Raw genomic sequence first — 23,641 nt, forward strand, 5'->3', positions numbered from 1 at the left:
TCTGGCTAATTTCGTGTTAGGCATCAGCATTATTAAATCCACTCAAATAATTCTTGAAACATATTTTATTGGGAGAATCCGATGAAATTCTTCATCGACAATCATAGTCCAAGATTTTGATTCTTTTCTTGCATGCTGAAAAATATATGAAGAGAGCTCGAGAATACTCGTGTTTGTTCCAATGTCATTATCCGAATTTAGTTTTCTATTTGCGAGCAATCCACATCCCCCCTACTTTTCGCCTATTTTATTCTCCATTTTATGCCCTTTTTTTTTTCCTTTCTAAAAAGTCTTAATAAACACTCACTATGGCGATTAATTATATACAATTGTGATTCCCGTGATAATGCATTAAAATAATTATTTGATGGTTGGTAGACACATAGTCGATTCGTGCAGACCATAAGGGTTTCCCCATGTCGGAAGAAGAAATGTTATTTTACACTATTGTTTAAGAATGTTGTTCATATTTGATTATGTGAGAATGAGATTATTTGAGAGAATTTCCTTTAAGCATGCGTGATCGGTAGGTTTATAATTATAGACATCACCTACGTACAAACTTAACTAAGTGTGAGTTATGGCCATATTTGTAATTCACTAATCAAGATACTAGTTGAATGAAGTTTCCTCCCATCAGGAATGGAGAAAAGTATGATCCGAATTATTATATACTTGCAAATTAAATGGATTTTGCATTTAGGTCATCAAACTTTCATTATAATTGCCAAGTACTCTAAACTTTCCAATTTTTTCAATTAAACTCACTTGCAAATTTTTTTGTGAAGTTATTCCAAAAGTTAGACTTCGTTTGTTTCATTAAAAATAAATAATTTAGAAAGCATTTTTCAAAAAAATTACCACTTATATCGTCTACAAAAATGAGCAAACAGAACAAATTTCACTATCTGCAAAAAAAATTTATACATCATTTTTGTCGACAATAAAATATTTTTTTATTAATTAAGTATCTTGAATGATACAAGCGATTATTTTTAAGAAAATATTTTTTAAATTATTTATTTTTTATGTAACAAACGCATCTTTAATGTGTAAAAAACAAAGGCATGCATTTTGCCATCTTATTAAATTTATCTATTAAAACGAATTCAAAGGGCAGGTAGCGGACGAAAATTCAAAGCTAGAAGGCAACCCGTCAGATGTGATTAATATCGAGGGAATCAAAATAGAAAATTAGGTGCCGTCGCAGGACCAATTCCCATAAACATAATTAATTTAACGTTGTCCAGTTCAGCGCAGACTTCTGGACACCAAATTAAATATTAAATATTTTATGGATTATTTTAATGAAGTTAACAAACAAAGTGGAGAAGTAAACTTTCTATGCTTCGTCGACTGGTATTACAGAGGTGACACTTTCGATTTTTCAGCGAAATAAATTATTGTGATCGTAAAAAAAAAAATCGAATTGGAACCTCGAATAAAAAAAGCACTATTTTAATAGAAGATGAGATAATTACGGACATCGCACATCTTTAAACTTCATCAAGTATTCAATCTCTAAACATTTCTTCTTTTTTTTCCTTTTTTATAATTGATTTCATGAATCAAGTTGTTCTTTGTCCGATTCGGCCGCCCATTTATGAAATTCTAATATGGCGAGTAAAGGCTTGACCGACAAATTACATGATTAATACAAATATTAAAAGCTAAAGCAAAAAAAAAAAAAAATTGAAGAAACAAAAATTGAAGAGAAGGGCAGAAGGGTTCGTCAGCAACAAGGGTAGCGGGCAGTGGGCGGCGATGATAAGTCAATAATCCACATATACATTAGCATTTCGGTTTACATATTTATCGAAAGGATCAACTCGACAAAATCAAAATTAAAAAAAAATATAAATTTCCATCATCCAGTATTTTTCATCCGAAACACAGTAGTAAATGATATGAAAATGGACTAATTTCGTTCCAAGAAAATCCTAATTACTTTTTTTTCCCCAAAAAAAAAAAGAGTCCAAAAATGCATCCGCAATATTATAGAAAGGGTTTTGCATAGCACAAGGATGCAAGAACGGTGGCCGGAACGGTAAATAAGGCAAAGCACGGGGGGCGTTTCCGTGAAAAAGGGAAAAGCGGGCACAGTCTAGCTACGGATTAGATTTTTTTTTTTTTTTTTTTTTCTGTTAGATTCAGGTAAAGACCTGATCCCACTTTGGTAGTTTCCATTTAGTTAGCTCTCTCTCTCGCTCCAGCCAAAGCAAAATTCCTTCTTCTTCTTCTTCTTCTTCTTCTTCGTTCTGCGAGCTCGTTCTGCAAGCTCTCCTCGATCGGAGATCGTCGACCGGTTCCCGGATCTGAAGGAATCGGAGCCTCGCCGCCGATCCCCCGCGCAGCTCCGGGAAGAATCCGCGCCGAAATCGGCAGCTCCCGCTCGGCTCCGGCTCCGGCTCCGGCTCTTGCTCTTCTACGGTAAATCGACGTCGAATCCGACCTGGAATTTTCTACCTGTGTTTTGGAGATTTCCTTGCTTCTTCATAGGTGGAGAGGCTTTTTTTTTATTTATTTTTTATTTTTATTTGTGATGCGGCGGGGAGGTTTTGTTAGTGGCTCGAGCGGATGAGCGCGATCGGGTGTTCTTTGTTGCGAGATACGATTTGAGGAAGATTTTCGGGGGCGAGCGGTGCGGGGATTTTGATATTTTGTTGCGATTGCAGGGGAGGGGGATTTTGGATGAAATGGATGGGGAAGGCTTGATCGAGCTCAAGTTCAGGCTCGCGGATGGCAGCGACATTGGTCCCACCAAGTACAGCCCCGCCATGACGGTGGCCTCGCTCAAGGAGAAAGTGGTGGCTCACTGGCCCCGAGGTCGGTTAGATTTCGAGACTGTGGTCTGATCTTTGCGATTGTTTTCTTACGAGTGTGCCGTCGCCTTCGTACTGTTGCATTCGATTAGTAAAAATACGTACTTTAGGTGTTATGCAATTTTACTCTTGTCATATGCACCATTAGCTGCATTCGTGTATTTTGGTTTGTTGTGAGCTGTGAGGTACACAATAATTGATGAATGTTTTAGTTTATTTGAACCGGCTAGAGTTGCCATTTTACTATGTTTTAGGTCGAAGAGATCTCTTGATGGTCTTGACTGCAGTAAATTAGTATCACAGATGTGTTTGTATGCAATGAAATAGAAATTGGGTTGTGTATGGAATGTGTCCTGCGATGGCAATATTCACGGTCCCAGAGTTGGTGGAAGCATCATGCTATAAATTGATCCTGATTAGAATATATGTTCCTTCTTAAGTTAATGTATTCCAGCATAATTTGCTGTTTCGTTTGCTTTTATATCTTAATATCCTAAGAATTGCGGCTACACTTCTTTTCTGTAAAATCATTGGGGCTGAAGTGGTATCTTCTGTTAAGTTGGAATTTGGGGAGCTGTCAGATTACGTGCTTAACAAGGAGATGAGAGGTAATTACTTGAATAATAAATGGGTTTCTTTTAATGTACGCTGTTTCTATTGGTAGAGAAAGAAAATGGTCCAAAGACACTGAATGATGTAAAGCTTATTCATGCTGGAAAGATACTGGAAAACAACAAGACACTTGCTGACTCCAGACTGCAAGTTGGTGAACTTCCTGGGGGTGTCATCACCATGCATGTTGTTGTGCGTCCTCCTGTTTCAGACAAAAAGAATGGTAAAATAAATTTTATGCGTTCTCTGTTTAACTTTAAGTGAATTTTCTCAGCACATGTGACATGTTTCTATAAAGAATATGTCTACAATTATAACACCCCAAGTCCCGCACCAAATAGAAGATAGGTGGTGATGTAATTCTTAAGTATAAACCCTTGCCCAAAGATTCAACACGACCTTGAGTACTGCTTTGCTCATGGAGTAGCCATAGTGGTGTGGACCTTTTCGAGTGGGTCTTCCTTTAAGTGTCACACAAAGTTCTCCTTCGTCCAATATGTGTGGTTAGAGGGTGCACATGACACTGCTGGTTCTAGAAAGTAGTTTTCATATTTTGGCAATAATAGTGACCCATTGTTTCCTCCTATCATCATATCATTCAAATTTGGTTCCGTCATTTTTAAAGGGCTTGGTCACTCTTAAATCACAGGTTTCTTCTTTATCTCTTACCCTCCATCCAAGACCATCTTCCATTTCATGGCTGAAGATTATTGTTGGCTATTTAATCACCAGACGAAGAAGGTCCTGTAATACTCAATTATTCATGTTCACATAATTATGCTGATAGCAACTTCACCATCGCCTTTCATGCATGACTTGGGTACAGACAAACTTCCTACTGCTGTAAAGGGACTCTGACCCTTTGACTCCACTTTCATGGAAGAGAAAAAACCATGTCGTTAACAAGTTCTTCTATTGTCATCAAAGTGTCATTTTTTATTATAGTTTCTCATCCTGTGCACGTGACATGCCCAGTTGCTAGCATCATCTGCAGGAAACAAGAACGAGTCATTCAATATGTCGATGCGGAAGGGAAATGACTTTCAATTTGCTTTATTTCAGAAAAGTTGCGGGATGAATCTATCGGGAAACCTGGGTGTTCATGCTCAATTTTGTAGCTTCAGGTAACAGAGTCGACAACTTCATGGCTTGGCATTACTCCAAACTTTGTCAAGTTAGGGCTGCTACGTGCTAAGTTGCTCTTGGAATCATTGGAAGAATCGGTGCATTGACAAATCTTCTTGAAAAAAAGAGAGTAATTTTTGCTGTAACAGTGTATAAAATCCTGAAGTGAAAATTTGTTGGATTGTTTATACTGGCAAAATTTGTTGTAGAGTTGTGAGGGATGTAATCAGCACACTTTCAGTGTATAAAGAGATTTCCGATGGATGTTCACTTCCAGAGGAATTGTTATTCTAAACAAGAATGAGAGGGTAGATGGCTAGCGTGCATTGTTCAAGCATAGCAACCCCTCTTCCATGAAGATACACATGCATGTACATTCGTTGCAAATGGAAAATGGTTTCGGCTTCTACGACTTCCTAGCGATGATAGGGCAAACGGATGTTATTTATAATATGAATGATGGAACCTAACTACTTCTTCAAAGATTAGCTTATTGCGGTTGTGGGTAAGATCTATTAAATTTTTGGCTTCTTAGACCCTGTTTGGTAAGGGTGTATTGGATAACTATTCTGATAGTGAACTTGATTACAAGCAGCAATTTGTGCGAGTTTATTGTTTGCCACAATCCTTGCATGTGATAGTTATTATACTCAGATTTAAAGCACCTCTGACCACTCAGCTAATTATGTAACTTAATTGTTGATGAAAACCAACAGAAGTCTTCCGCTCTTTGCTCACCGCAAACAATAAACATCCTGCGTGATTAGAGAACGAACGCCTTCCGGAAAGAAGCTACCGGAAACAAGACCAGACACGACTATTTGCTTATTTTCTATTCCATATTTGGCCTATCAAACAATCGAAGTGTTTTGTGTTTCTTACGGATATAGAAGACATGGAAATTTTCTTAAGCAGAGCGTCACGAGTTGCAAGAGAGAATTCAGAGAATGTCTCACGGCCAAGAGGATGGCCAAGAGGTTTCTGAAGATGAAGGTCTGTGCCGTGACGCGGAGAACCTCCTGTGCTCACTTGGATTCCCACCAAGTCTCCTCCTAGAATTTTCCAAGGGCGGGCGAAACTATCATTGTGCTGTATTCTAAAAGTTTCTAGCTTTATTTATGTCGATAGATGATAATTGTCATTAATGTTGGTGATTAAGGCGGTGTGATCTTATCTGCCGGATAAACTCTAGATCAACGGATGCTTATTTGTATCCATTCAACATTTCAATTAATACAAAACTCCATCCAACATTTCAATTAATACAAAACTCTTTTCTTTCAGAGCTATTCTCTCTAGAAGTTTTCTCTCTCTACAATCCGAGGGATTCAAGTATAAGAAGGGTGCCTTCCCCCTCATTTGTATCCGTCCAACAAGTGAAGAAGCTTACAATTCCATATTTCTCAGCTAGTATGCAAACTTAGTTTTCCATACGAAAAGTTACTGAAGATGTATCGGAAAAAAAAAAAAAAACTAATTATCTTTGCTTAATTTGGACATTGGAGTATCGATATTTATCATAGGGAAGTACAATTAACTGCACTAAGGGTGCGTTTGGGAACGCTTTTGGGAAAAGTCCTTAGCAAAATGCAAAGACCTTTGAGTTTAATGTATTTTCCAAAATGCAAAGTGTGTTTGGTAAAATTGTAGTTTGAAAGCCCATTTAAAGTATCTTTGAGCAAAATGGTGTTTGGAGAAATTATATTTGCAAATTGCTTTGGTGATAAAAAAATTATCAAAAGAAAAATAAATAAAAAATTGACCGGAAGGGCGAGATGGCGGGAAGGGCAAGTGGCCGCCGGACGTCAACCGAAGACCACGGCGAGGGTCGCGGACGTCGGGCGACCACCGAAGACCATCACGAGGGTCGCCGGACGTCGGGCGACCACCGAAACCATCGGCGAGGGTCTCCGGACGTCGGGCGACCCGCCGCGACCCGCATCCGGGGCGGCGAGGTCCGCGACCTTGCGGCCCCAGATCCGGGTCGCGGCGGGGTCACGCGACCGCGCCGCCCGGATCTAGGTCGCGGCGAGGTCGCGCGACCTCCGCAACCGCCGTGACCAAGATCCGGGGCGGCGAGGTCGCGGAGAACCCGCCGCCCTCGGATGCGGGTCGCGGCAAGGTCGGCGACCCAAACCTCGCCGCGACCGGCGATCGCCGCGACCCAGACAGGCGGCGGCGGTCGCACCACTCCCGGCGACGGTCGCTCAGGGCCATCGCAACCATGCCGAGCCGTCGGCGGCCACTCACCACACGGCCGAGGAGCACGTCGTCGGCCTTCACGGAGAAGAAGATGAACGGTACAACAACGAGGGCAAACCGGAAAAATAAGAGTAGCGAGGATATTTTTGGAAGAAAATAAAAAAAGTGAACAGATCACTTAGATGCCGAGAAAATTTGAAAGCCCAAGGCACCCCTTCACCTGCCTTGGGCTTTCAGCCAGGGGAAGGCCAGCTTTGGCCTAATGGAAATTCCAAGATTGTTTCCAAACACCTAGCTTTAGCCCAAGTGTCTTTAGAAGCCCAAAGTCCCTTGCAAAGCTGATTCCAAACGCACCCTAAGTTGCTTTGGAGTCTTGAAGAAATCAGTAACCACAGCCACCACATGTTCACACATGAATTTTAGCCAGAGAGAGAGAGAGAAATCAAATAAATGCTTAATAAGAGGAGGTCTCATTTGAGCCATGTAATATGTTTACTTCTAGAGAAATAAGAGGCTAAGAAGCGCTCCGATATGAGCAAATTGGATGAAAATTAGGATGAGGTTTAAGTTGGTCAAAAGACATCGTCAGCAATTGGAAATGAAATATAAGGTACCGGATGGGTCATAACATCACTCGACCAAGGTCCCCATTATTTAAAATGTTAAAGGCATGCCAAACTTTGTTTAGCAGGTGGCAAAATTAGTTTCAAGATGATTTTCATACTTCAAATAAAAACCAAGTTTATATAGAAATAAAAAAGGGTCTTTCCTCTCGCACCTGTTTTTTGAGAAAAAAATCATTCATCTTAAAAATCCTAATTTAAAAGAAAAAAAAGGAAGGACTATTAAGACCTAAATTTTGGCTTAGTGATTTATTTAGTCATTTTATATAATATAATTTCAGCGGCTCGTACTCAATACATACCCAAAATTACCGGTGGATCATTAACTCGCTGACGCGAAGCAATAAAATTAAAGATGAATTGTTGATAATTTTGAGGGGAAAAGTATCAAACACGGCCTTAAAGCAAGGCTACATCTTAAAAGAGTCTTTAGAATGTACCTTGCCTCACGACTTCGTGAAGTCAACGGTAGTCCTCTGTGCCGACGTCACCTACAACCAAGGGCCCTTTTGAAAAAGCAATCCTTCTCGAGAATTCTATTTGAAAATTTTCTTAATTTTTAAGTGAACATATTTATAAATGTTAAATTATATCTCAAATTTAAGCTCGATACAAGACCTAATCTGAACAATAAGAGTTGGATTTGAATTCTTGATCGAATGCTTACTAGTCAAGGATTGAACTTTTATATTGGCTACAGATAAGGGGATTCCTTTAAACTGCATAAAGAAGAAGGAGAAGTTATCGGGCACGGACTCTTTATTTTATTAAAGAAAAATTCCAAATAAAAATATGAAGTGAGGTCATTTTATTAAACAAGTAATCAAGTCCGTCTCAAATAAAAATTTAAAGTGAACGAATAATTTCAAATAAGAACCTAAGCTTGCTGGCATGCCACAATTTTGCTAGCCGGTGATCACTTGATTTTCCCGGTGACCGGCAATCTTGTCCCAAAAAGGTCTGCATAAAAATTAAAAAGAAAAATCTGACGAAGTCACTCCTCATCTTGTTCAATCTCATGATCGCTCGGCCAAACTCCTCTGATGCACATTCGTCCCTGCCCACTGCTGCCTGGACATAGCTGCTGGCCATGGCGTCCACAAGCTTCAAGGTCGGATCCAGCTTCAAAGCTTTGCAACCATGGCTGCTCGAGCTCGAAGCTTGGCCGGCAAGTGAGCTTTGCTTGCTAGCTACTCCAACGCCTAACTCGTGGAGACCATTTTGCTTCAGGATCCTTTTGGTCCAGATGGTGCTCCACGATTGAGCAAAGAAGAGAATGAAGATTGAAGACGCTCAGGTATGGAGATCTCGAGAGCAACAATGGAGGAGTTCAGGGAGGCTCGTCCAGGCCAGCTACAGGAGGAATCAAGTGCGGCCGGAGAATCTCCCATCACCGGAGTTTACTGGAACGGATATTAAAGCCACTAGAGCCGCTTGATATAGAATGAAGCTATTGGAGAAGTGAAGGAAGAGGATACAGCCCATGATGTTGGGAAGATGGAGGTTGTAGGAGCAAATTATTTCCAAAACCATGACTATAAATTGATTTAATTTCCTACCCTGTTTGGTCCAAGGTAATATTATGGAAAATTGGACAAGAAGCTATGCACGGTTAAGGGAACTGCAGTAGTGTACAAAGGTGTGCAAAATGGACCACCCGAGCCCCGAATTGTCTGGTCCGGACCCATGATCTGATTCCCAAGAGTGTCGGTCTAGTTCATAATTCTTAGAAGTGGAACCAATGTCCAGACAATTAGATTTCTGGTTCTCCTTTCTGGTTCTAAGGGATAACCGGACTGGACTGACTAAATATATTTTTTTATTTTTTTATTTCAATTAATAAAATGTGAACCGGACTGGACTGACTATTTCAATCCGGTCCAAATAATGAGAAAAAAAAAGTAATAAGGAAAAAGTAGTGTTAAAAAAACAAAGTGACCAGTTCCATTGCACCCAACCGGACCAATGGTGCGGTCTGATTTCCAGTCCTAGGACCAACCAGTCCGGTCCACAGACCCAATTTTTGGGAACCCGTCCTCCTAGTTTCATCTTGAATTGAATCGGATCAGGAACCCATCATCGCCGGAAAAGTCGACCAGGCCTTATGGCTCCCACTACTAGCTCAGATGCATTGATGCAGAGCAAGCAGAGCCCTCGTCTTATGGTGCAGATGCAGCCAAAGCATCAGTAAACAGATTCAGAATGCAATGCGACCAGGAGAATCGGAGATATATCGACTTTGTCAATGAACGAATTTGATCACTGTACATAAATAAGGCCATTACAGATGTATAAGATCAGAGGTTTCATTGTCACAAGTATCTATATCTATGTGCTCTGATAATAGTTACAGTATCATCCACCAATAGGCACTTATATACACCAAAGAGTGGTGGCGGCAGCGGCAGCTTAGAGCTCAACGTCCCACACCCATCTCACAAAACTCCGAGCACCTTGGCTGTATAATGTTATTTGTTGCCGATTAGCGCACCTACCCATTCTTGCAAATCAAGGTAGGAGCATGGCCAGTTAGATGTTCGCCTTGAATATGACCAGGAATAAGGAAATTGGAGGTCTCTTCCACTTTGGCTATGAGGAGGGATCATTCCCCTACGGACGCTGACGATGAGCGATTCAAATTAGCAGCCTTTCTGGACGACCGGACACACTTCAGAGTCATCATAAGTTTCTGTCTTTCTCCTTCAACCTCGGCAAATTGAAGGCTTAATTGAGAGTAGCGGTCATGCATTTCTTTTAGCTCGCCTTCCACAGCTGCGTACTTTCCCTTTAGCTCCAGCATGTCCTTGATCAGCTCATTGATGTCCCTAAAGCTCTTGAATATTGCTTCCTCATCACTGTGTTGTTTTAAAAAAGAGCTGCAAAACAGGATTCACGTACCCAGTCAAAAATTGTTACCTCTCTTCAGCAGAATTTTATGATGCAACTCCCATTTACCATTCTATAAGTGTAACTGTGTCTCATCTTATTGAGACATAACCGCATGTCTAAGCTGCAATGCAAATGGGGTTGAGTTGAAGATCCACTATGACGATGCACTGAGAGAGTTCAAAATGCATCGCCATGTGAAATAATCATAAGATGATGCCAATTCCCAGGACTATAGGATTGATAGTATAATTAGCATAAGTTAATTAGCATAAGTTAATTAACTTATTCCACTGGGCCCCAGTCAAAAGCATTTGATGTTTGTTACAGATGAGCGATGAGCTTCACAAAAGCTAGAAAAGACATTCCAATTGATGACCCTCACATGCCAGTTAGTCTAATGACAAAAGGTACCTTTGGAATTGGATCATCGATTTTTTCTTTGCCTGCAATGCTTCAGCTAGTTCAATTTCTAAAGCGAGTACTCTTTCTAAAGCGTTCCCGCCGCCAGAGATCTCATTGAATGAAGGAAATTTGCTGCTCAATTCCTCATTTGCCTGAGAAAGGGGAAAGAAAGAGAGCGAGTTCGATTAGTGGGAACTGGCTTCTTAGGAAGATGAAGGATGCAAGGGAGTACCTTATCTAATCGCATTAATTCCCTTTGCAATTCTGGAAACTTTGGATCAGCAACACGATCATCTTGAGAAAGAAGCCAGTTCTCATTTTTCATCTTTTCCAACTGCGAGACGAGGACAAGAATTGGATTCGCAATAACCAGAATCAAAGTGCTCGTTAGCTGACATATCCACAGAGAACATCTTTGCTGGCCAAATAATCAGAGCGTATCACCTACCTCTTTGCTTAAATTGTCCATGCTTGACTTTAAAACTTGTACTTTGAATTGCTCGCGGAGGAGATCAAGATCCTTTCTGTCACTATGCAAAGCAATATCTCGATCGAGAGGTGCAAGGTTTTGTATCCCATTTTCGCCTTTAGAGGCCTGAACATCCTAAAGGAATGCACAGAGTATTAGAGATCAACATACACACCCCTGCGCATGCATGCACGTGCAGAGAGAGAGAGAGAGAGAGAGAGAGAGAGAGAGAGAGAGGCACCAGGGAATGATAAATGATAAAAGTTCAAGCCCACAAATCAGATAGAAAAACGACATCTAACCTGTTTAGATTGCACGCTTATGAGTCCACTTGCAAGGGCACCTTCATGACCATGATTTGTGCATGCATCAGCTTCATCACGATTTAGTGATTTTGCAGAATGTAGAGTCCCTACAACCAGGTCATCGGGCATGCAATCCATATGTGATTGATCAGCATCCTTCTCCAGAATCCTTCCAGGTGTTTTGGAACTCTCAAGAAGTTCATTCGCTAGTGTGAGTTCAGCAGCGATTTTAGTCTTCTCCTCATTGCATTTGAGCAAAGAAGCTTCAAGCTTTTGCTTTTCTTCTTTACAGCACTCAAGGCTTATTAATGAGCATTCCATCTCCGCCTTCATACAGTCGAAAGCCATCGATTTCTCACGCTTCTCAGAAACTGCTGCTTGTAACTCAGACTCCAGTTCCAAGATCTTCATACTCAGCTCTTCAATTTTCTTCAGATTAGAAGCTTCGGATTTCTTTCTGCTTTCAACTTCATCAACTGCATCCTGTAATTTCCAGAGCATTTCCTCACTATGCTTCTTTGACATGGAGAGCTGTTGTTTCAGTTCTTGCAGCTTGCTTTCATACTGCTCCTTGATAAATGCAATTCTCAATGAGTCTTGTACAGCATATGTTTGTCCATCAGTTTCTTTCTTTTCCCGTGCCTGGAGAACCTCAGCATCAGCCCTATCTTTGAGCTCCTTCAAATGAGTGGCCAAGTTTTTAAATTCTTCAGTCTTCATTACTTGTGCTGAGAGCTTCTCGGTAAGCTCTTTACACTGCTTCTGCATCACAACGATTTCATCATTACACTGTTCTAGCAAAGTCAACTGAGAACTCTGTTCTTCTATTTTCCCTTCGAGTACCAGAAGTTTCACTTGCAGTTCCTCATTTACAAGTATTAGCCCATCAATCTCTTCTCCAGAAAGTATCGACAGACTCTTGAGCATTTCAACCTCAGAAGCATGCTTTCTCCTTTCCTCACATATGCTAGCATCGCAGTTTTGGTTTCTTTTTCTACATTCCTCAAGCTCTGCCTTAAGTTCATTATTAGCCTCATGGAGTTTTCTATTTTGAGCAATGAAGTCTTCTAAGTTAGAGTTCAGGCAATCAAGACTTTCAGTATGCTTTCTTCTTTCCTCGCAAATGCTAGCTTCCCACGTTTCAAATCTTAACTTATGTTCCTCGAGCTCAGCCATCAGAGCATTATTAGTCTCTTGAAGCTTCCTACTCTGAGCAACTGAGGCTTCCAAGTCAGATTTTAGGGACTCAATACAATCATCATGCTTCCTTCTTTCTTCGCTAGTACTAGCATCCCACATTTCATTCCTCTTTCCGTATTCCTCAAGCTCAGCTTTCAGGCCATTATTAGTACCTTCAAGTACTCTATGCTGAGCAATGGAGGCTTCCAAATCAGATTTTAGGGACTCAAGACTTTCAGCATGCTTGCTCCTTTCCTCACACAAACCAGCATCCAACATTGCAGTTGTATTCCTGTGTTCCTCAAGCTCAGCCTTCAGAATGCCATTAGTATCACGAAGCACTCTATTTTCAGCAATGCATGCTTCCAGATCAGATCTCAGGGACTCGATACTATCAGCATGCTCCCTCCTTTCCTCGCAAATAGTGGCTTCCCAAGATTCACTTCTTTGTCTGTGTTCTTCAATCTCAGCCTTCAGAACATTATGAGTATCATGGAGTAATCTGTTTTGAGCAATCGAAGCATCTAAATCAGATTCCAAGGACTCAAGACTTTCAGCATGCTTCCTCCTTTCCTCGCAAATACTAGCATCCAACATCCTGTTTCTCTTCCTGTGCTCCTCAAGCTCAGTCATCAGAACATTATTAACATCATGCAATTCTCTGTTTTGAGCAATTGAGGCTTCTAAATCAGATCTCAGGGACTCAAGATGTGTCGACAAAATCTCATTTTTCTTCCCGTGCTCCTCGAGCTCAGTTGTCAGAACATTATTAACATCATGCAATTCTCCGTTTTGAGCAATTGAGGCTTCTAAATCAGATCTCAGGGACTCAAGACGTGTCGACAACTTCTTACTTTCTTCAACATGATGTGCCTCATTTGCAAGACAGCAACTGAGTCTCGATTCAAGGTCAAGATTCTTCTGCTGTAACATCTCAAGGTGCCTATCTGAGAACTGAAGCTGCTGGACAAAATCTTGAATTCCTGTCTCATAATGAACTCTAGTGAGAACTTTCTGAATATCTGCAGATATCAAGAATTCATGCATTTCAAATAACTGATTTTCCAATTCAGCAACAGAAGAAGATTCTTCACGGGAAACTTTTAGACATTCTTCACTACGCAAGAGAAGATCAGAAACCCTTGCATTCTCCAGCTCTAAATTTGATACCAATTGCCTCAGGTGGAGCAGTTCAACTCTCTGTTCATCAAGACTAAGCAACTGGCAGTGCTTCTCATTCAATTCGGAGGTAAGATCAGATATACTCATCTCTAATTTTTCTATGTAGCTTCTCTGATTATGCAACTCAGTCTTCTGAGATTTCAAGTTTTCTCTCAATTCAGAAACCTCCAATTCTAGCTGAGAAGATGTTTCAGTTTTGCTCTGTAGAGATGCCATCAAAGCATGATTTTCCTCGGTACATTCTGCTATAATCAACTTACTCTGTCCGAGTTCCTCACTTATGCTTTCTAAAGCCAGGAATTTCTGAGAAAAATCTTCATTCCTTGATATGAGCTGTTCCAGCTCAAGTTCCAAGCGGCAAAGATCAGCAAGTGCTTCTTTCTGCCCCTGTTCATGTCTTTCTTCTGCTTCTGAGCTCGAGCCAAGTCTGTTAGCAAGAGCCTCAACTTCTACTTGCAGCTTCTGTACCAATGAGTTTGACGTGCTTAGTTTATCTAGCATAACACGTAAGTCATGCCCAAATTTCTCTTTCACAGAGAAAATATTAGATTCAGATGTGCTTAAGGAAGCTACTGCTAGATCTTTTTCCTTTTCTAAAGCTTTCCTCTCTTCCACGACTTGTAAATATTTATCACGTGCACTCTGCTGAATGTCCGCCAATTTTGACACAATATTGGTTAGGTACCCCGATTCAGTGTCCTGGTGGTCTGATTCTCTAAGCAGCAATTCCCCATCAAAGTTCTCCTCATGACACATTAACATACTATGCAATTTGTCTTGCAAATAGTGGACAATGTTCTGCAGATGATCCTTTGCAGATGCCACCTCCTCAATTTTCTGTTTAAGAGTTTGCAACTCTCCCTGTAGAGCAGCATTTTCGCTTCTAAGTATCGCAGAATCCTTGACTTCCTTTCTCAGTTGATCTGCCAATTCAATTCTCTCCACATCACTGGTCTCAAATTTGTGTCTGTAACTTCTATATTCAGTCATCAAAGACTCCAACTCCTTAATTTTCTGTTCAAGGAAATGGTTTTCAGAGGTTATGGTCCGTAAATTTGATTCCAACATTTGATTCTGGATAGTCATTCCGTTGTACTTTAGAGAGAAAGCTTCCTTGCAATCACTTAGGGACTGAACCTCATTCATAGCGCTTTCCAGCTTACATGTCAGTACATCTTTGGATTCTGTCACCAGCTCCAGCTGCCTCGTGAGGTAATCTACCCTGTTCTTTGTTACTGTAATATCACTACTTGCTTCACGCAAAGTTTCTCGCAAAGTCTTGGAAAACACATCCAAAAAGATTATCTCAAAATTTGCATCACACACTTCCTCTTCAACCTTCTGGTATAACTCTTCCTGCAAATTCAAGGATCTTCTTAAGTCGTCTAGAAGGATATCTCCACACACTTCTTGTTTTTTTTGCACTTTAGGCATATTCTGACGTTGCAAAAGCTTGTTTGCATGAACATCCCCTGGGTCCAGCTTCTGATTTTGCAAATGTTCAGTCGCTCCTTGAAAGCTTTGTGGTGTGGAATCTTCGAATGCTTTCTTGATGAGATTCTCATTAGCTTCATACATGGATGAAACCTGCCCAGAGAGCAGCTCAAGATCCTTCTGCAATTGGTTGACCGCAATTGAATAATTTAACCGTGCCCTTTTGAGAGCAGCCTCTGCAGTGGCAGCTCTTCTCTCGAGCTCTTTATTAAGTAAATCTAACTCACGCTTCTCCTCTGTAAATCTTAGCAGCTGTTCATTCATATCCTGGCGCATTCTATCCATTTCTGCATTAGCTGTAGAAACAGCATATATGCAAGCAGTATGCTCATTTCTAAGATTCTGCAGTTCTCCCAGCATATGCCTCTGATTTCCCTCAAGCTCTTGAACGAGAGCTTCGTAATAACATTCCATCTGGTCCATCTTACGAGTGAGGCTCTCCCTTTCAGCTTTTGACTCATCCAGCTCTCTTAGAAGTTCAACTATTCTGTCTTTCATTGGATCAGTAACATCAGCAGGACTGGGGTCATGAGACAGGCCCGATACACTAAGATGATGAAGCATGCTTTCAGGTTGATACAAGTCTGTACCGAACTCAACCGGGGAAACAAGTTTCTTGCTCTCATTTATACTTGAATCTCCTACCTGCTTTAGGGCACCTCCTTCTGGGGCTGCAAAGCTGATTCTAGAAACAGCCTGTCCGGTTCCTTGCTTGAGATCCTGCAACATAACAAGCAAGGCCTCCAAGTCAGCTCCCAGAAATCTGAAGTCCCTGTCATTAAGTCCAAAGCACGTCTTGTTCTGAAGCTCTCTGATCTTATCCTCCATAAGAAGAAGTCCCCTAAAGCATCTTAGCTTTAGATCTTGATCCTGGTCCAATCCAACCATGTCTTTTCCAACATAAGGTGAGCTTAATTTATCGATCTTCAGCATCTCAATTTGAGCTTTGAAGTTTGAACATTCAGATTTCAGCACAGCCACCTCTCGTGCCAGATTTTCTCCAGAAGCCATCTCAGCAGCGAGCTGCTGCGCAAATTTCTGTGCTTCAGCGCCTAAATTGTCAGCATGACTTTGTAAAGAGCTTACCTCTGATTTCAGCTCGTGAAGAGATGACTCCGCTGCTTCCAGGCTTCCTCTAAGTCGATTATTTTCCTCATATGTAATTGCCAAGTCATTATCTGCAGAATAATCTGAACCCCAGCCATGAACCCAGTCACTGGTCCCAACATGCCTCTGATCTGAAGGGCCTGTTTTTCCCGGCCGAGGGCTTTGACTAAGGGAAAGCCCACCCAAATCACCAGACACGGTACTCTTGATGCTGTCTATTTCATGTGCACTTGACGTATCATGTTTCTCTGCATATAAAGATTCTGAGGTATTTGAAGAACCATCTAATCCAATGGGCGAATCCACATGCTCTTCATTCAGAACCATCTCTTCTTCATTTGACGGATGCTCTCTAGATCCATGTTTGAATCTGACACTTGCATAGTCCTGTCATCATAAAGGATCACCGTACAAAACACTGATCAGGGAACATAACCTTAGAAATTAATCACAATAATCTGAGTAGAAGGCATGTGAAGAGGCTTTAAGAGAGAGAATGAATTCAGGATGCGTGGAAGCTAAATGTGTAGAACATCCCAACATTAGCACATTTTGCAAATAACTAACAAGAAAAACAACAGAAGTTTTTCAATATTTTCCAGGAGGCTAAACATGGCCTAGGCCATGGTCCTATCTAAGAGGCTGCAGGTTAACAATGCCCCTTTTTCGTGGTTCAAGGAACGTATAAAAGGAAAGGACCCCTATAAACAATGAGCTTTAAGCGTATACAAAAGAATGTGAGCACAAATCTAGTGTAGAATAAAATTAAGACTTTTGTTATCTACATTCTACAAAATAAATTTTCAATACAACAAAAGCTTAGCAAATGACATGCTAAAGAAACATAACAAACAGGTCATGCCTCACAGTAGGCAAGACGATGCACAAAAAAAAATGACCTAGGGATCACATATGTGTGTATTATGAACATACTAATCTAATTATTACAGAGGTGACAAGGCACAGCATCGAGTCCCAATTTACAGCCTCCTATGTCTCATATTGCAGGGCTACAATTTCGTAAACAAGAATTTTGTGAAAATAATATACGACATTAAACTTGAAACAAGTTCGATGTCCATATATCAATCATGACGTCAAGTGACACAACCCCAACTTGAAGAATCCTCAGACATGTGAACAAACATCACTGATTTTGTAGCCTATAGTCCATCCTTAAATAAATAACGATGGTTACATGAAATCATCACTAGTTTTTCGTTCTTTTTTTCAATTTATTAGACTTCCGTTGTTGACATGACCATATAATACTTTCAAAACCCATACAATCCTACTGGGCATCAGCTGTAATTTATACAAAACAATCAAATGAGAGCATGATTATTGGGAGATTCAACCATATATGAACCACAAGGAGACCTGTCAATATAATGAAGCTCACCGTATGGTCACCAACAACATCTTCAGATGATGGCAGTCTTCCACTAACAGATTCACTTCGACCATTTTGGTCAGAAGTAGTCACCAGGCCCCCCTCTCTGAGTTCCCTTTGCTGTTCAAACTCTCTGAAAATATAAACCAGCACGAAATGGCATAAGGTGGTGGAAACCAATGAAATGCTCTAGAATTTTGTAGTGTTTAGTGAGTTACCTGAAACCAGTTTTAGAAGTAAGCAGCTGTACCGTAACCTGCATTACAACAAATGCACTTTCTTAGAGAGAACCCTCATAAAGATCAAAAGGGGACAAAGAATTCGACCAAAAGAACATGAAGTTACCGAAGGCACTCAGCATCTAAAATCATAAAAAAACCATTCAGAACCAGCAATACTGGAGAGCTCAGATATATCCTGACAATCCTTACATGTAATATAGCTCCAGAGTCACATCCCCGAAGAGACAGCGCAACAGAAGAAGGCTTTAGAGCATCAGCATAATCAGAAAGATTGATCGTGGCTTCACCAAGGAGGCTAGACCTCGAAGAACCCTGACGTCAAGAAATTTCAGTAAAAAAGCAAAGTTAGGCACAAGGAACGCAGGACTAGAGATGTTATATCAACAAATCACAGTATCTGTAATTGGTGCATAAAATAGGTTCGGGATGGAGGAGCTTTGGGGATGAGTGATCTTGATGACTAGAAGGTTAAGAATTTATAACACAGATGGAAACTTTACCATTGCCACAACAAGTTTGTATGACTTTTCATCGTATTGTTTGGTTCTAATGTCTTGAAGAAGCCTCGTAGTTTCGTAGATGGGATCTGCCCATTTGCAGGTGCCATTTCTCACATTAGCCTTTGTCGTCTTAGCTGTTGCCTTTCCAGAATCAGCTGGAATGAATGATATAAACAATTTGTCCCATCCAGTTTGAGGAATCTGGACATATATAACATGATTATTCATTTCAGTCATTGTAGAAGTTACCTTCAAACTATTCATTGTTGGCATTTATTAACTGTCACTTCTTGAATCATCAACTATAAGACATATTGGTGTATAATAACACACAAATGCACTCGCGCGTGTGCACGTGCGTACGTGCGCACAGATACACACACACACACACACACGGATGATCATTAAGAAGGAAGCCATGAAGTTTAATTCAACATATGAACTAACAACTTAAAATTTACATTTTCTGGTGAAATTTATAAGAAGGTCAGAAAATAGAATCTTAAATAAAATCGAAAAACTAACGAAAGGGATGCTAGCATTAGCGACTAAGGTTAGGTACTGTGAAGAAACATACATGTGTGGCATGAAATTGTAGCCTAAAGACCACTTTCGTTTTTGTCTTCTCAGGCTTCCACTTGGAGATCCTTGACATCACTGAATGATCAATCAATCATTGGCAACAAGATATTAAGGTCCAGCTTTTGTCTCCTGCCTGTAAAACCAATGCAATTTGAATTGGTCATGTTATTCTCGAAATGAGTGAATGAGTATTTCATGCAAGTACAGTAAACATGAAAACCATAAATCTAAGGACAAAGTTGATGATAAGCACTCGCTCAAAAGAAGCAGTGCCATATGTTTCCTTTTTTTACACACCAAAAGTAGAATCCAAAAAACCAGAGAAGGAAAAACAAGAGAATCGGGATCTTCATCTACAATTTCACTGGAAAGAGACTAAAGATTATTGGACCAAATAGGCAAGCATTCAATCTACTTAAACAATATTGCCAACTCACAATTATTCAATTTTAGGGTTCCTATCTATTTGAAATCAACTTGTTGTCAACAGCTTTAAGTAAGAAATTGAAGGTGGGGCTAGTGTACTGCAGCTTCAAGTAGAAATCGAGAGAGAGAGAGAGCCCCAACAGAGGAGTACTAAGGGCTCAACAAGATCTAAAGGTAAAAGTCTGCAGAGCCCATTGAGGTTGAAACACATCAAGCTGGCCAAACAATCAAAACAAATCTCATAGGTAGTGACTGAAAGTCCAAATGCAAGATAGTGGGCAGCCAGAAAAATTGGGACTTCCAGACAAGACAGATGTAAGGGAAGTGGGGTGGGTAAGAGGCTGATGTCATTTATTCACCATCTAGGACAGAGCTCCATATGAAAATATTTGATAGGGGTGCAATGTGCTTCAGATTGGTCAAACTGTGACATAAACCAATTAAGGAGCTAAATTGTGACTGCATCATCATGTTCACACACTGGATTGCTCTCACAAGCTTCATACCGTGAAGTGCCTCACATGGTTCTTAACATTTTGGATGCCCAAGAACCTTCTCTAGTAAGAGCCATTCTGTGGGTCACTCAATTTGGCAAACTAAGAGACCTTGATCACTAGCCCTTCACGAGTCTAGGGCACATTATATTGGAATACAGTAATGTTTGCCAATTTACACTCAATCGAAGGGGGGGCAAAAGAAACCTTAAAACAAATCCCAGTCTTGAAGACCATTCAAGAACAGGCTGCAAACCGGCCTGATAAATCACAGCAGACTACTCCAAGGCGGGCACAAAGGCGAAGATCCTATTACTAAGCTGAAAAGCACTAAAGAAGAAACCCAAAGCAGAAAGAAAGAAGGCTGCCATGAGCAACGAGCTGCTGATTTAAACTCCAAAATGCAACATGTTCAGGATAAGTTCTTCAATTCACAATATCATATAAGACAGTTGCAACTGGGATATATATGAACACCCAATAACTAAGCGCAAAACAGCAAAAAGAACAGGCCAATGAACATCACCGACTGAACTTAGCGACTTACTAAGAAACGAACTAGTGAGATTTCGAAATGCACACATTCAACCAAAAGCCAAAAACGGTAAGACATTCCAATTTCGCAAAATGCATAAATTGGCAGCTCAGATCAAAGAGAAAGATGACATCATCTCACTCGACCAAGCAGAGAAGACTTCCACATTTGCCAAGATCGACGAATCTAGAAGCTCCAAGTCCAAAAAGATTCAAAAGAAAGGAAGAAAAAGAAGCTGAATGAGGCTCATACCTTGAATGGGGAGGCCAAGATCTTTACACCGAGCGCCAAAAAAGCATGGATTTATATTATAATCGCCCAATGCTCAAGCATAAGATTATCGGATCCGAATAGTATAGCCCGAAGCTCAGCTTTAACTTAGATTTTCCACCTCCGAAGACGACAAGCCAGACCCACTAATAAAAAAGGTTCGATAAACCGAGAGGTTCAAGAAAGGAATGCTCTTTTAACTCCGCAGCGCACTACAACCCAAGAGTCTGACACAGAGCAGAGAAGGGAAAAGCAAAGATAAATTTTAAATGAAAAGACCTTCTGTTTCCAACCCAATGCAGCAAAGAAAAAACGGAACCCAGATGAAAGTGCACGAGGAGGGAGAAGATGAAATGGAGGTCGGAAGCTGTTTTCCCTTTTTCCCTTTTTCTTCCTAATCCCTCTGCAAAGAAATCCACGGGAACCCAGAAAGAGAAAAAGCGAAGTTTGAAAGAAAAAAAACCTGCAATAATTAGACGCCCAACTCTCACGCCTACGCAAAGAAGACGCCAAAAATGGGGAGAGGGAGGAGGGAAAAAGAAATTCACCGGATTTGACAGCGGAATTGTCTGTGAGCTGGGGAGGGTGAACAGAGCATTCTAGTTGAACACTGTAAGAAGCCCGGATCGACCCAAAAAAAAAAAAAAGATTAAATTAAATTCGGCAACTCTGTTTAACCACTAAGAATAAATTAAAGGAAATTAATGTGGTTGGAAAGAGGAACAGGGGAAGGAAGAGGTTAAAAAAAAAAGAAAAGAAAGAAAAGAAAAGAAAATGGGGGGTAGGTTGCTGGATCTGGAGCTGCTTAAGTTGAAAGAAAGAGCAAAGAAGGAATCTTTGAAACCAAGGGTCCTTCTTGGAAACAGGGGAGACAAGAGACAGAGACAGAGAGATTTCAGGGGAAGGCGGTATAAGATTTCGTGTCTTGCGGGTAGAGTGAGCGAGCGAGCGAGCGAGCCCACAGGACAAACCTCATTTACAGCAAAATTGCTAATGGCGGTTAGCCTTGTTGGCTAATGCAGTATGGTGGGATTTTGAGGTGAGACATCAGCTTTCGGAGCGCTTGAGGTTCTCTGATTATGTCTAGAAAATCAAATTAAAGCGGTAGGAGAAGGGGGCGGGGGGGAAAGGGACGTCCCGCCAAAGCCTTTGCTGCTTTGCTGCTTGCTGGCTGCTGCTCCAACCTCAAAGCTTAAGCTTAAACAGCAGTAGCTTTTTGAGGTGGATTGATGATGGCGACGCGGACGGTAATTGGGTCCGGAGTTTGAAAAAATTGGATTCTTTTTTTTTAATCTTTTTGTCCTGCTTGCTTTAGTCCTAATTGAGGGAACTGGAATGACGGTTCTGCCCCCTCCCTCCCCCTTGACTTTGACTGCATTTATAGCTGGTGAGCTGGATGTAAATTTATTTCGAAGATAGATTTGGATCTGTCATCAGTCATCGACTGCCTGTTTACCACCCCAGTGGAGATTAATAAATTGGGCAGAACTTGCACGTTATTAATGGACAAAATTGGGGATGGATGACATTATCGCTACTGACGATGAGGTCACATAGTACAACAGTTAATAATTATAAAGGGTTTGTCACGGTTAAAAGTCATAAATTGATATTCATTGACATGTTGTACCTCGAATTAATTTTCATTTTACAAACTAGCACCCCATTATAAGAAAAAAATTTCAAAATGGTATCACCGTGATATATCTACTAGAAACTAATTTTCATTTCATGAAATATTTCAAACCAATAACCTAGATATGAATCAACATTCGTGCTTTAACATTTGCCCAAAATCTCACTATTGGTGAGATTAGTTCCCAATTGGATTGATTCCACCCTAAAACTAGGAACTGAATGGATTGGTCCCTAATTTAGGATTTTGGTAATTTTCTTTTCTGTACTTTTCAAATTGGTTTTGTTTGATATGGGCAATTGATTTGGCACTTGAAATCATAAACTACTTAGAATCAATAGATTCGATCCAATTCTCATGCACATCCCCTACCCACCGGTATGCATACAAACAACTGTAGCATATGTTAACAAGCATGCATTTCAACATGATACAAGATGAAATGCTAATAGAGGTATATTTTGGTTAGGTGAACCAATTTATGATTTTTAGGGAAGCAAAAAATAATTTGAAATAACCCACCCGTGGGCAGCTGCATTAGCAAGAGCTTGGTGCCTTTATCCCGAAAGTCGCATGTTCGAATCACGTGGTTGTTATTATGATTTAATGAAAGGCTCTAGCAATGGGATACTGGGCTAGTCTCTCCCGAGGTATTGACGTGACTACCGAGGCGTACGCTCAACGGTACCTCAAAGCGTAAGCTCGATGAAGGCCGTGGATCCTCGGTCATCAAAATAATAATAATAATAATAATAATAATAATGTTGTGGATATACCAATTTATCTTTTTTTTAAATGATAATGAATTTAAGATCAATGTGTCATGAAGATATCAATTTATAATTTTTAATGATATGAACCTTAAACCCATATGTCAATATTCATATACAAATGAATAATGTTTTGCTGACTATGCTCCAATATTGCCTTGTCCCGACGAACCTCGCATCGTTGGGGTTTTCTTTCTTTGTTTTCTTTTTCTTTTTCTTTTTCTTTTTTCTCGTCGAATGATTTTAACCTCGTATCGTTGGGGTTGACAAGTCGCCAAGTTGGACTCCATATTACTGCTAGGTGTATGTGATGTCAACATTTCAACGGAAATTTCGGCATATCATTTGCATTATATATACAAAAAATTGGATATCATTTACA

At 40.5% G+C, this 23,641-nt stretch overlaps 2 protein-coding genes across 7 annotated transcripts; one reads left to right on the plus strand and one right to left on the minus strand.

The window, feature by feature from the left end:
• The first annotated feature begins 2,163 nt into the window (after positions 1 to 2,163).
• On the plus strand, positions 2,164 to 5,775 carry LOC104456631 (membrane-anchored ubiquitin-fold protein 5). Of its 4 annotated transcripts, none has more exons than XM_018861984.2 (5): positions 2,164 to 2,430; positions 2,676 to 2,826; positions 3,487 to 3,657; positions 4,429 to 4,558; positions 5,276 to 5,775. In XM_018861984.2, exons 2-5 carry the CDS (start codon positions 2,697 to 2,699, stop codon positions 5,307 to 5,309), a joined length of 465 nt encoding a protein of 154 aa, XP_018717529.1. In that variant the 5' UTR covers positions 2,164 to 2,430; positions 2,676 to 2,696; the 3' UTR covers positions 5,310 to 5,775. The 4 variants fall into 4 exon arrangements, with proteins under 4 accessions (XP_018717529.1, XP_039171729.1, XP_039171731.1 ...); XM_039315797.1 differs by having other exon boundaries at positions 2,172 to 2,430; positions 4,497 to 4,558; positions 5,276 to 5,772; XM_039315795.1 differs by lacking the exons at positions 4,429 to 4,558; positions 5,276 to 5,775 and adding an exon at positions 4,084 to 4,422 and having other exon boundaries at positions 2,165 to 2,430.
• A 3,821-nt stretch (positions 5,776 to 9,596) lies between these two features.
• On the minus strand, positions 9,597 to 21,927 carry LOC104456633 (COP1-interactive protein 1). 3 transcript variants are annotated; one of them, XM_010071480.3, is made up of 12 exons: positions 21,317 to 21,924; positions 20,836 to 21,080; positions 19,124 to 19,261; positions 18,547 to 18,747; positions 18,236 to 18,358; positions 18,023 to 18,060; positions 17,814 to 17,937; positions 11,447 to 16,798; positions 11,124 to 11,279; positions 10,908 to 11,009; positions 10,685 to 10,827; positions 9,597 to 10,260 (listed from the first exon to the last, which is right to left on the minus strand). In XM_010071480.3, the coding sequence occupies exons 3-12, from the start codon at positions 19,199 to 19,201 to the stop codon at positions 9,987 to 9,989; spliced, it is 6,591 nt and encodes a 2,196-aa protein (XP_010069782.2). In that variant the 5' UTR covers positions 19,202 to 19,261; positions 20,836 to 21,080; positions 21,317 to 21,924; the 3' UTR covers positions 9,597 to 9,986. The 3 variants fall into 3 exon arrangements, with proteins under 3 accessions (XP_010069782.2, XP_010069783.2, XP_010069781.2); XM_010071481.3 differs by having other exon boundaries at positions 11,124 to 11,270; positions 20,836 to 21,927; XM_010071479.3 differs by having other exon boundaries at positions 20,836 to 21,924.
• Positions 21,928 to 23,641: the final 1,714 nt, after the last annotated feature.

The sequence above is a fragment of the Eucalyptus grandis genome, chromosome 6 (genome assembly GCF_016545825.1).
Source record: "Eucalyptus grandis isolate ANBG69807.140 chromosome 6, ASM1654582v1, whole genome shotgun sequence".
NCBI classification, from domain to species: Eukaryota; Viridiplantae; Streptophyta; class Magnoliopsida; order Myrtales; family Myrtaceae; genus Eucalyptus; species Eucalyptus grandis.